This window comes from Leptopilina heterotoma, unplaced genomic scaffold (assembly GCF_015476425.1).
Source record: "Leptopilina heterotoma isolate Lh14 unplaced genomic scaffold, ASM1547642v1 Lhet_81, whole genome shotgun sequence".
In the NCBI taxonomy this organism is placed as follows: Eukaryota; Metazoa; Arthropoda; class Insecta; order Hymenoptera; family Figitidae; genus Leptopilina; species Leptopilina heterotoma.
In genome coordinates this window covers 4,477,628-4,491,772 of record NW_025111185.1, presented here as the reverse complement: position 1 = coordinate 4,491,772, position 14,145 = coordinate 4,477,628, and the positions used below count along the sequence as shown (strand labels likewise).

General features: G+C 27.0%; 1 protein-coding gene across 7 annotated transcripts in view; it reads right to left on the bottom strand.

Annotated features, from left to right (window-relative positions):
* LOC122511383 (lachesin-like) overlaps positions 1-14,145 on the bottom strand; it is a 493,244-nt gene that overhangs the window by 50,117 nt on the left and 428,982 nt on the right. For all 7 annotated transcript variants that reach the window (XM_043626583.1, XM_043626584.1, XM_043626581.1 and 4 more), the window contains 2 exons: positions 8,402-8,458; positions 3,655-3,735 (listed from right to left, as the gene is read on the bottom strand). In XM_043626583.1, the coding sequence (XP_043482518.1) occupies positions 3,655-3,735; positions 8,402-8,458 (138 nt within the window). The remainder of the gene's footprint in view (positions 1-3,654; positions 3,736-8,401; positions 8,459-14,145) is intronic.

Sequence of the window (14,145 nt, the reverse complement as noted above, 5' to 3'; positions counted from 1 at the left end):
TTTTTGACAGCTAATTTAGTTCGTTATTGGCAAAATCGCTATATATCTTCGTAAAGTAGAGGGTTCAAGCTTAAAGTTTACTCCTATGACAAGTCTCTAGCACGTCGGATTTAACTGGTAGAAAATTATTATTTTTTTTTTGCAGGCTTGTATAATTATTCCAGGAACATGTTCCAATGAATAAAATTGTTAATTAACATTTGCATTTTAAAAAACCCCAAAAATCAAAAAATAATTTGTTAATTAGTCTCCATTTACAGTATACATGGTTGCCATAGGTATGAAACTGAAGTAACCAACGTTGATTCAATGAAAAACTTAAAAAAAAAAATTTCTCAGGATACAAATTTTTCTTGTTTACTTTTAACCCAAGTAATTTTTTTTAAAAATCACGCAATTTCAATTAAATTAATAATTCCTCGCATCGGTAGTCATTTTTTTCTTTTGATAATTATTTATTCTGGCATTAGACGTTATTTTAAAAAATTTCAAGTAATTCCAAGTCGGGGAAAGCAGTGATTTTGATTTTTTTAAATGAAATTTCGTAATTCTTGGAAAAAATTCGACAAAAAAAATAAAAATCACTGCTTTCCCCGACTTGGAATGACTTGAAATTTTTTTAAAATAACGCCTGATGCCAGAATAAACAATTATCAAAAGAAAAAAATGACTACTGAAACGAGGAAACGTTAATTAATTTGAAATTTCGATATTTTTGGAAAATTCGTGACACAAAAAAATTAAAAATCACTATTTTAAAACTATTTTTTAAACTAAAAAAAACTGTCTTTCACGTACAAAACAAAAAATTTGGTGGAATTATAATGACGATTTTTTATTGAAATAGGAAGTTTTAAAAATTAATAAACTTGTGATTTATTTCGCTTAGGGTGTCAACTTCAATATTCTGATGTGATAAAGAATTTTAAATCTTTGAACCATCCGAATTTACAGCGTATTTTCAATTTTAAGAGTGGTAAAGTTGTCTGCTCTACTATCTAGTAAGAAAAATACTGGAAGATATGCTTTCATTACAATTGTCAACGTGATAAACTTAAACTCTCACTTTTCCTACCTAACCTGACATCGAAATATATTAAACTCCTATATTAACAAATATTAAATATTTAACAACAATTTTCTATTTTTTCGAGTGGAAAATAAGATTTTTTACAATCTGTAAGTGGAAATATTATTTTCGAAGTAAATTGTAGTGTTTTATTAGAGGTGGTTCAATGTAGACACACATTCTTCAAAATAAAAGTGTAACTGGTTAGAAAAAAATTAAATTAAATTATTATTTAATCATAATAATTTGTGTTTGTAACGTGTGTATTAACTAAAGGAGTACTTCAGTTTTGTTTTCATACAAAAACCTGATCAAAATTTGTAAAATTTAATTAGTTCTTGGACTTTATAAAAAAACCTGGTTCAATGTAGCGTACTCTCCTCTATTTAAAAATTTATTAATAAAATTATGTATAAGAATTAAATTTTAAGACACATTCACTTATTCAATAAATTATTTATGTTTGTGTTTAAATAATAAATTATTTAAAAATTTATTGATAAAATTACCTATGTATAAAAATTAAATTTGAAGACACATTAAACTATTCAATAAATTATTTACGTTTAAATAATCGAATTCTTGTAAAATTTTCTAATAAAAATTGATTTAAAAATTAATTTCAGTTAAAGTTTTACATAATAATTGAATTTTTGAGAAGTTACTAATAATTGCAATTTTTAGAAATAATTGAATTAAATCCGAATAATCGAAATTTTGGGACCATTCAAGTATTACGTAAGCATTTAAGGGGGAGGGGGGGGTCTAGCTATTGCTTATTTCCATTAGAAAAAATGGCGCTAATGCATATAAAAAATCTTACATGGGGGACGGAGGGGTCTTAAAACCTAAAAAATATGCTTACGTAATACTTGAATGGCTCCTTTAGGTAAATCTTAATTGAAAACAAATGGATTTAAAAATTCTCAATATTAAGTTTTTCAAAAATTATTAAAAAGAATTGATTTAAAAAGAATTTTATTTAAAAGTTGTAGAAAATAATAATTGAATTGAAATGATGAAAATAATTTTGAAGAAGTTCAATATTCTTATAAGAATATTGTCTTCGACTCGGAGTGATAGATATCTTCATGTTTTATAATAATATTCCTAATATTATTAGAATTAGAAATTTTAAAAATCTTAGTTCCCATGGAAAAATAATAATGATTAAATATTTATTTTATTTAGTGAATGAGAATATTCTTTAGGGTTAGAGAAAACGTCAAAATCTTATCTGGAAATCAGGGAAAGGTCAGGGAAAAACAAAATTAAATTTTTGTGTCAACTTTGAGTATAGTAACGAATTATCACAAATTATATTTCGGAAAATGAATTCTGTATATGCTAATGAAAATTAATTAATTAAATTATAAAATAAAAGTAAAATCAATAAAGCATACTTTTTTTGTTATAATTAATTAATAATAACTTTAAATGAATTGATTAATACACTGTAAAATAGTAATGAAGTAAGTTTTTAATTATGCAAATATCAAGTCCTATAATGCTAATGCTTCGAATCACATGATTCGTCCAATTATTATGAGGAATAATACACTGTAAACATTGTTAAATCAATATTTCCAAATGAAACCAATTGCTTTACCAACTAACCACAATGAAACATGTATCAACGCTTTAATTATAAAACTTTGTGTACTTTTGCTTCAATTTAATTTGTTTCGCGTAATGAATAAAACGCCAAAAAATAATTTTAACAAACTTTCCAATTATGTACATATATTACTGCGGTCAATACATATTTTAATGTGAAGGTGATACCTTGGATTCCGCACTCAAAGGTTATGTGGGGAACCCGACCATTCCCCGAACATCTTTTTGACCGAATGGACATTTCCCCGAATGCCAACTTTACCGAACAGACAACATCCCGAAAATAAAATAGATAGTAAATAGAAAATAAACAGTATTTTTACACATTTACGTCTATCCTCACCAGGGATGTGTTCGGAAACGGAATCAAAATTAAAAATAATTTTGTTTCGTTTCGGGCCAAGGACACGGAAATAAAATGTGTGTAAGATTTTCGTATCGTGTCCAAATACGAAATACAAATAAACTCTCTAAATCTGAATTAGTAAAAATGTTTACTAATTTGAATTAGTGACTGACTTTTTGCTTTTGAATTAGTAAATTTTACTATTAAATAGTTATTTCTACTAATTTATTAGTAAAATTTACTAATTCAAAAGCAAAAAGTCAGTCACTAATTCAAATTAGTAAACATTTTTACTAATTCAGATTTAGAGAGAAAGTCGTTCTTGTTTACGTTCAGAGTCTAGAGTTCTAAAAATTGAATTAGTACAATGAAAAGTAGTTAATTTCGTGTTCGAACCCGCGAAATAATAAAAAAAAATTTCGGTAAAGTTGACATTCGGGGAAATCGATTCGGGGGAAGTACAGTAATCGTTATGTGGGGTTGGTATAATAAATTAGTACTAAAATCAATTATGGTTTTAACTTAAAATAATATATGTACATTTTGATCCAAATATTAAAAATTCATTTTGTAATAATTTTAGATAATGTTAAGGACAATGAAAATATAATCTCAAGCTTACCTTTCTTTTTATCATTTTGAATTGTCAACGAGCTGGGATTTCCATAAACAGAATTATTCATTTCTGTAAGAACCTCCCATTCTAAAACATGAAAAAAATTAACTTTAATAATAATAATAAAAAGTTGAAAAAAAGCCTTTTGTTTTTTATTGTCATAAAATAATTTATACAATATCAAAATTATTTATTATGCCATAGGTTTTAAAATTAAAAATTTCATTCATTATTATTTATTATAAATGAATTATTAATCAATCTTTTATGTCCGAGAAATATTAATTATAGATGAAGGGAAATAAAAACATTTTAAATTTTCAAAAAATTTTACGACCTAGCAATCTTTCTTGAGACATGAATTTTTGAAAAGTTTTATTGTGAAAAATTACATGCCAAAGGAAAAGATATCCACAATCCCTTGTCAATACTGATAAAAGTATCAAGAAAATTCTCTTAAGTGAATTTAAAAAATAAAAAATATATAAAGGCGTCAATAATTTCTTTTTTCAGAATACCTGGTGTGCAGAGAGACACTTTAACATTACATGCGGAAGGGTTAAAGATCACCTTGCAACTTCATTATCTTCAGTTCATTATTGGCACATGCGCAGATTTCAGGTAAGGATAGTGATAGCTGATACGCGGTTTAATGATGATAATGAGTCTCAAACTGTCTCATATTCTGGTTAATCTTTAATGAAGTTGACCGGACTTGGTAATTAATCGTCAAAAGAAAAGAAAACCACTTTTATATCTACTTTTGCTCTGACTTTTTTTAAATATGAATTTGAAAATATATTCTTTAAATTTTTTATTTCATTTCAATTATTGTTATTAATTTATTTTATTTCTTTTTCATGAAAGCTTTGTTTTACACGATAATTTTCGAAGTCGATTTTTTCACTTTTCTTCACGTTTTTTTTTTTTTTGAAACCCATCACGGTGCGTTTTAAACTCATTTAACCCAAAAGTCCTGCAGGGTGTCTAGTATTTTCGTTCAACAAAATTCCCGGTTATTTCCCGGATTTTCCCGGTTATGTCCAAATTTTTTCCCGGTTTTTTTTCTCATCAAATTTAAATTTAAATTTAAATTTGATTTCGAAAATAAATAAATCTTTAAATTTTTTTAATTTTTCAAAAATAATCTTGTCTCTTTATAATTATAATTGAAATTTTGATTTTTTAATTTTATTAAAATTATATTGATAATAATTGAATTTCTGCAAAAAAATTTCACTATTTATAAAAACAATTGAATTCTTTCTAAAGAATGCTATATTATTTATTAAAATAATTTAATTCTTGTGAAGAATAAGTAATAAACATTTAATCAGAAATTTAAAATTAAATTAAATTATAATTACGGTCACTAACTTCCCTTGATTATTTTCGAAAAATTTAAATAAAATTCTTTAAAAGAATTCAATTATTTTTCAAAAAATGTAAACAAATTTCAATTATTTGTTTAGAAAAATTCAATTATCTTGAAACAATAGAATTAAAAAATTACAACAATCTTATTTTGCAGAATTAAAAAAAAAAATTTGCGAAAGTTCAATTTTATTAAACAATTTTAAGTATGTATATTTTTTTAAATTAACTAATAAAAATTTTAATTATTAATCTTCGCAGTAAGAAACATGAATACATTAGAATTTAACTCTTTATAATATTCAATTATTAATCAATTATTAAATTCAAATACTTTGAAAATTCTATTTGTTAAAAAGTTTCTAATGAAATTCTTTAACAAATTTAATTACATATTTTCAGTCGAATTGACTTTTTACTATCAAATTAATTATTTTTAACTAACTTAAATTTAGAGAACAGTATAAATACCTATAAAAATTGAAATAAAAAGTGATTTTTTAAAAACAAATTAAAATAATAAAACTTTTTTAATTTTGGTAAAAAAATTCCCGGTTTGGTATAAAATTTCCGGCTAATTCCCGGTTTTTCCCGGTCAAATAAAATTCCCGGTTATTTCCCGGTTAGTAGACACCCTGTCCTGGCATCTGGGATTTTCTTCTTAATTTCGATTCTGGAGTGTGAACACATGATTTTACAACAAAAATTAAAATAATCGCCGGAGCCGTTTTTGATAACATCGATTTTTACATTTAAAAAAACGAAAATTCAAATTTGCTTAAAAAATTTTTTATTTTAGAAAAAAATGAAAATTAATTATAATTAGCTTCTCAAAATTATATTAAAATATTTTTAAAAAGTAAATCTTAGAATTTGATCATTCTCATTTGTTAAAATTCAATTATACTCTCAATACTTTTAATTAAATATTTACGAAAAATCAAATAAAAAAATAAACGTAACATTAAAATTTTACAGAATTATTTTTAACGTTTTGGAGAAAACAATCATCCCAGTAAAAAAAAACTAATTCAAACGGATTGAAATAAATTAAGATTTTTGGTAGAAAGCGGGATTCATTCAAGCTCTTTGTATATTCGATTGAATTCGATTCAATTTGCCTGAAGTTGTGCAAACGAATTCGCATTCGTAAGAAATGACCAAGGCATGCATTGAATTCGTGGTGACGAATTAAAAAAAAATTAAAGGCCTCAAAACTTGTCCATTGAATTAGTAAGAATAGAAGGTTTGGAAGTTCAATACAGTAGTTTGACGAATTCAGGAAAATTGCAACATAGCTCCAATTCGTATTTGTCCCAAAGCGGGATTCACTGAAACTCTTACTGAATTCTTTTTAATTTATTTCAATTAGTTTTTGTTTACTGGGATGTTAAAAATTTTTAATTAAAATTCTTCAAAAAATTTGTTTTTTTTTAAATTACATATACAGAAATTTTTTTAGTAAGAATATCAATTATTTTCAAAAAATTACATTACATTTTTAAAAAAAACTTATTCTTATTCTTCTTCATAAAACAATTATTTTATCAAAATTTTTTAAGAATTAATTATCTTCAAACAACAAAGTAAATTTAAAATTTACTTTTTTAGACTTACTAAAATTTCAATTCTATTTCAATTCTATTTAATTGGAAAACTATTACTTTATTATTAAACTATTTGTTGATTTTTGGAAAAAATATAAAGTTTTTCAAAAAACTTTTTGCGGCACAAACCTAGCCCAATTCAGCACAAGTTTCGTTTTTTTGAAATTTTTAGTTTGCGGTGCCAACTATTAATCTCTAACAATTATTTAAATACAATATTTCAAAAAAATTAATTTTATGAATTTCTTTATTATGTCACGTCATCGCGACGTATTTGTTTTGATATTTGTAAAGTTAGAATCTGAATCCTCCCTTTTTCTTGTAACCCAAACACATCAATTCAAATGTGTGTCATCTTGGACAGATTTTTCTATATATGGTCATCCACGATTGTCACCCTTCTATAAGGTTACTGAACTGTCTAAAACAGTTACCAAAATCAACGCAGTATTGATCCGAAGAAGTCTTTCTCTGATTAGCGAACGCCAAATATGGTCATGTCTATCTTGTCATTTTTCTATTGGTTCCCCACTTACATGTGATACATTTTTTATCACTTTAACCCAGAGGTAGTAAGAGTGGGTGGTAAAACATAAAATTCCCCTTGTGGAAGGAAACTATATAAGGGGCCACCCTCGCCGAATTAGTTAGTCCGGGAAGAGCCTTCAACTTAACTAGACGCAAGTTCTCACTTCGCGTCTTCTTCGTATCAGTCCAAAAGTCACCCTCGAACAGAAACATGCGTTCTTCGTTACTCCAGAAATCGCCACCAAGTTAAGAAGTCGTAGAATAAACTCGATGACGATACACGTATCGTCATCGAGTTTATTCTACGACTCCAGTTCCAAAAAACTCTTCAAGTACCAAGTGCATTCTTCAAGTCTCAGTTAAGTTCATTCAAGAAGAATTTAATCAAGGAGATAATTTCTAATACGAGGCACGTTTCTATTTGCTAAGGACTGCATTATTTCGACTTCAACATCAAATCAATAATTCGACACCTGGACTCCGGACCTGCCACTTCGGCTGGCCCGAAAACAATTCGAAGGAATCTACTTCATATTCTGTTTCCCACTAGACAACGTCATTGCTTCGACTTCACACTGAAGGAGGTATCGCCTGTTGGGTTTACGACTCTAATAATAATATTTAAAAGTAAGTAACTAATACTTTTATAATTAGTCCCCATCTAAATTCTCGATTGATTCTACAAAGTCCGTATTTGTTTCAGTATCCCTGAAGACATGACATGTGGATCTACTCTTTCTCTCTCATTCTAATTGTAAAGGATTCAAATAAAAACTTTAATAATATAACTTCAATTAAACAGTTACTCTTTCTTAAAACCTGTCCCTTGAAATCAGAGTGTTCGACTCTGTGAATAAATCAGGTATGAATCACCGATGCCGAACAAATTAAATATATAAATTATAGTTATGTTTAGTTTCATTTCTGAGACATACCTATTATATTTTCTTGAAAATATTTAACTTAAAAGAAGAAAAGTTACAGTTACAAGTTATTATAAAAAATAAAATTTATTGAATTCTCAAAAACCGTTCGGAAAATGTAAAAAATCTAATTATTATTTTATGATTGAAATCTTGAATGATTGTTGGTAGAATCTTTAAATACGGTCACTGGTTATAAAAGTGTGAAAATTTAATGAAATTTAAAAGAAAATGGAAAAAGGAGTAATATTAATTCAGTAGTTAAGAAAATAATAATGAGACAAAAGAATTATAAAGAAGTATATAGAAAATTGACCTTACCCTTTTTTGCGAGTTCAGTAGTGGGCGGACTTGGACTGGTACTTGGAGGAGGCGACTCTGTAACAAAAAAAAGTTTCATTTTAAATTAAAGTTTCTCTACAGATTTATCCGAACCCACATTAAGCATGGATGGAAGTGGGTTTGTTGTATGAATTTGCGTCATCTGTTACTATAACTTTAAACCGTGAAAGGTATTTAGCGATCCAACGCACGTGGTCGGTCTGATTTCCCGACTGCTCGGCCACCCTAACTGGTTATCATATTTTATTCAGGACATACGTGTACAAGCAGTAGATTTTACCCGTAAATATACTGGAATAATTATTTCTAATTTCAACATTTGTCCACATTCGTCATCCCACATTTGCCCTGTATTAAATGATCGAAAGTTCTCATTTACTCAACCCACCAGATTTCTCAATTTCGACTAATCTCAGTTCTCTTATTGCACTCTTTAACTTATCAGCGCTTATTAATTATTAATTAATTTTAGTTAAAATATTTTTACTTTAACGGGAGACTTAACTAATTATTCCAGGAACATGTTCTAATAAATAAACAAATAGTTAATTAATAATTGAATTTTCAAAAACACCTAAACACAAAAATGCCCAAAAAATGATTGTCTGCTGACTAGTGGGCATACTCAAGTATGCTTAAAATAAATACTCAGCACAAGTTTAAATATTAAAAATTTTATTATATTAACTGGATAATTTAATAACATTTCCATTTGAAAAATTTTATTTATGGCACTTTTTTAAAAGAGTTTTACATTATTGAGAAATGTTTTTACCTTTCTTTATACAAACAACATTCGATACGATCACTGAATTTATTTTTAGGGGAGAGTAGTCAGGGTTGGACATAGTTTTGACTTTTCTTCATAACTTCCCCTGTAGGACGAATTTCGCGATTTTGCGCATATTGTTGGAAATTGTAAATTCTCGATGAATAGTTAAGTACCCTGTAAATCGCTCTGGTGCAAATTGACTGCATTCGTAAATCGATTTGATACGGTCGACTTCTATAATCGAGCCACTCAACGGGATTATTACGGGAAGATTATCCGATTTCAAGAGCAATGTGGTCGAGTTGTATAGTGTAGATATACATATCTATATATATATAAATAGAGGGGGATAGAAAATTCATTTATCACTTTTGTAAGTTGCCGAAGAGAGTGAGAGACATTAGAGAGAAGTGTCGATTCGAAAGGAGGAAAATTGAGAGAGAAAAGACGAAGAGTGTGTGAGAAGAGATTCGCAGTTGCCATTTTGCTCTCCTGGCTGAGTGGCAGCTCTAGGAAAAGAGACTGAAAGTAAAGTGAGTTAGTGACTTTTGACTTTTGATTTATCGCACCAACTTTTATTTCTCCCTGAGAGATATTAAAACCCGTTGTCCCGACCATTTAACTTTCTGTGGCTGATTGATGATTGGCTCCTACTCCAAGAATTTTCTCGCGAGTCAAGAAATTAATCGCATAAATATTAAAAATTATATTTCGAGAGGTAAAAAGATTTTTTGTCACACCTCAATTTTTCAAAATTTCTTTTTAAATTTTCTCCCTTTTAAAAGATCCTTTTTAAATGGGAAAATAATTTTACCGGAGAAATATAAATTGGAGGGAATTTTTTGTCCTTTTTTTTGTTATACAAGAAAAAATGACACGCTTCAATTAAAAAAAACTATAGTGTACAATCAAACGACTGCACGGACTTTCGAAGAAATTTGAGGAAAGCAATTGAATAATTGAATGAAATTAGCGAATTGATTTAATGAAGTCTTGAATTGGTGATTTGAGTGCTTTGAAAATTTTCGCATTTTTACAACACGACATTCGATAATTGAGAGAATGAAAGGAAACCGAAGTGGAGAACCTCTAATCCGTGGGAAGAGACTCCTATGCTGTGAAACCGAGCGACTGATTGGAGAGGTGATGCTAAATCGACCAATCTGTACTACAGATCTGAATTTCCAATCAAATGTTCCAGATAACGGGTCCTCTGTTACAAAGTCTCACTCTTTTATACTAGATTAACAGTTCAGATATTCGAAATTAACTTGTGAAAACAAATTTTTTCCACAATCAATAATAAGGTTGCTACAGGTCAGGAAAATCAGGGAATTCAGGGAAAGTAGCATTGGTTAGGAAAATAAGGAAAAAATCAGTAAATTTTATTAAATAAGTACTGGAAAAAATTAAATTTTTACACTTCATCAGAAAATACTGAATTTTGGTGTCTTTTTTTCTTGACTCGCATAAACTATAAAATTTGCACGAATTCCAGTACAGAACCTTCAATGTTTTAAATTTCTGACACTGAGAAAACATTATACTTAATTTAAATAGAAAAATAATTATGTTTAATTCAAACATATTTTCTGTTTTCGTTTAAACAAAAAATATGTTTAAAAATTTTATGTTTGATTCAAACTTAAAAGTTGATTATAAATAATTTAAAAACAACCATAACTTATGTTTAAATTAAATAAATTACCTACTTCTTTAAATGAACCAAAAAATATGTTTCAGTTAAACTTAAATATGTTCGACTGTATAGCAAATATATTTTAAGCTTGATTTAAACAAAATATTAGAGTTGTGCAAAAAGCTTGAAGCTCGAAGCTCGATCGAGCTTTTTCGAGCTTTTCATTTTTCGAGCCGAGCCGAGCCTAATCAGTTCGAGCTCGAGCCGAGCTGTGTAAAAAGCTCGAATAGTTTCGAGTACTCGAATTTTTCGAGCACTCGAGGGAATTCGAGTACTTGATTTAATTCGAGTACTCGAATTTTTTCGAGCTCTTAAGTAAATTCGAGTTTTAGAGAAAATTCATATAATTTTCGCATATATTATATTTAGCAAATAGAAATACACTTTGAAATTAAAGATTTCTTTACTTTATTGATTACACACTCGAGTGTTCGAATTTCATCGAATACTCGAATTTACCCGAGTACTCGAAGTCACTCGAGTACTCGAAAATTTCGAGTACTCGATACATCGAGCCGGCTTGGGCTTGGCTCGGCTCGACATTTCGAGCTTTTTGCACATCTCTACAAAATATGTTTGAATCAAATAAATCGATTTCTCAGTGGACAATAATTTACTTTAAATAAATTTATTCATAAAGAACTATTGAAAATTATTACTTATATAAATAAGTTAATGAATAATTTTACTTAAATATTTGAAAATTAATTAAATTTTAAAAAAGTTACGTTTACAATTTTCATCAATAAATGAATTTTTAAGGTTTCAAATTGAAATTTTAGAAAATTACAGTTTCAAATGTATTTAATTAGAAATTTTCTTGTAAATAATTAAATTCATACAACTAAACATGAATTTAATTATTTTCAAAAAAATTTGTCAGAAAAATTCAAATATTCTTAAAATTTGTGATAAATTAAACAATTAGCTACCTCCCAATGGGAAATGCCAGTGTAGTGCCGATGTTCACCACTGGCTTAGTACTCAGACGATTTATTATGTTTTTTTAATTATAAAAAAAGTTTAGGAATGTTTATAAATATAAATTTATTAAAAAAAATTAATATTTTACTTTTCAGTTGTTCATTTTTTATTCTTATTAAATTTAATAATAACAATTTAACACAATTGTCGAATTTTACAAATAATAAATTATTTAAACAAATTAAAATTATAAACAAAATTTAAACTTTAATCTCAATAATAATTTGGTTCCTATTAAAATACTATTATACTTCTTACTATAAATAAAAAATTATTAAAAAATTACCACGTAATTTAAGAATTACGTAAAATGATAAATGCAATAAGTAAAGTAATTTAATTTAATTATTAAAAATTTAGTTTAATTTATTTTATTTCAATTTATTATTTCTAACGTATCCCTATTTTTTTCTCATCTTTGACTCAATAATTGTATGTCTGAATGATACTGAGATATTAATACTTTACTGTACACATGTGTCGTTAGCATAGTGGTTAGAGCGTTAGTCTGTTAGTCCGTAGGTCGTAGGTTCGATTCCCCTCGTCAGCAATTTTGTTTATTTTCATAGGTTTGCGATATTTCTAGATTCCAATCGTTAGGTACTAAAATATGAAAATCTAATGCACACTTACTGTAAATGTTTATTTTTTAATTTTTAAATGTTATAAACAATTTTTTTCTACTTCATTTACTTCATTCCATTGTTAGTCTCCATCTTTAATACAATTTCTTTAAGAAGAGAAATATTTTATGAATAATAACTATTTATTAATACTATTTACCATTTTGTTGTTAAATTATTTATAATTATTAATTTACGACTAATTGAGGAGCTGGATCGAAGAACCGGCTCTTCGCTTGGACCGCACGCGCTAATGTCAGTCGGGTGACAGTGAGCGCCTCTGGGCCATTCACTCCTACCCGACTGGTATTAGCGCGTGAGGTCCGAGCGAAGAGCCGGTTCTTCGATCCAGCTCCTCAATTAATAACAATACGGCATTTATTGCGGCAATATTCTCAGCCAGCACTGGTCCAGTGCTGTGCCAGCGCTGCCTGGCAGCACTGGCAGGCAGTACTTCGCCAGCGTTAGACAGCGTTATCATCCCAGAGTTATCAGTGCTGTCTGTCAGCGTAGCTGCCAGTACTGCCAGTGCTGGCGCAGTACTCCGCCAGTAAATTTCCCATTGGGCTAGCTCAAAACTTACACTTATTATTATTTTTATTATTGTCTCATTAGACATTCTCTTTTTTTATACTTATATTAAATTCTAAGTACTATTTGTACTAAAGGGCATTTTTTTGTAAGCATGTATACATTTACTAAATAAATGAATAAATAAATTTCTCACCGGAATTTCAATTATTTTGAATCAAATTTCTTAAAAAATTTCAATTATTTTTAAATTTTTTTTATAAATTTCTTCTCAAAATTTAAATTATTTTTAAATTCTTTGTAAGAATTCAACTATACTTTCAAGTCAATTTTTAATATTAATTTTTCGCAAGAAATAAATTATTTTCAACAAAATTTCTCGAAAGAATTCAATTATTCTTAAATTTTTTTCTAAATTTCTTTCTTCAGAATTCCAATTACATATTTTAAATTCTTCTTAAGAATTGAATTATTTTCAATAACATTTTTCGAAAGAATTCAATAATTATTCTTACATTTTTTTATAAATTTCATTCTTTAGAATTTCAATTATTTAATATTTTTTGCAAGAATATTCAGTAAAATTTCTCAAAAGAATTCAATTATTTTTAAAAATACTGATAAATTTCTTTGCTAAATTTCAATTATTTTCAATAAAATTTTTCAAAAGAATTCAATCACTTTAAAAATTTTTCTTTAATTTGCTTATCAAAATTTCAATTATTTTAAAATTCTTCTTATGAATTGAATTATTTTCAATAAAATTTCTCGAAAATATTTAATAAGTTTAAATTTTTTTATGAATTTACTTGTCAAAATTTTAATTATTCATAAAATGAATTTAATTAATTATTAATAATTAATTATTTATTTCTTTTCAGAATTTAAATTATTTTGACTTTTAGAAAATTTGAGCTTTGAATAAATTTAATTAGAAATTTAACTTAGTTTGTTGTAAAATGTTCGATAATTCAAATTCTTTTAAAACTATTTGAATGTTTTAAGATATATTTAATTAATTATTATAAATAATGGATTTATAGAAGAATTTTAGTTAAAAACTCTAATAATAGCAGTTTTTAGAAATGCATTGAATTTTGAGTGGATTTTTTAA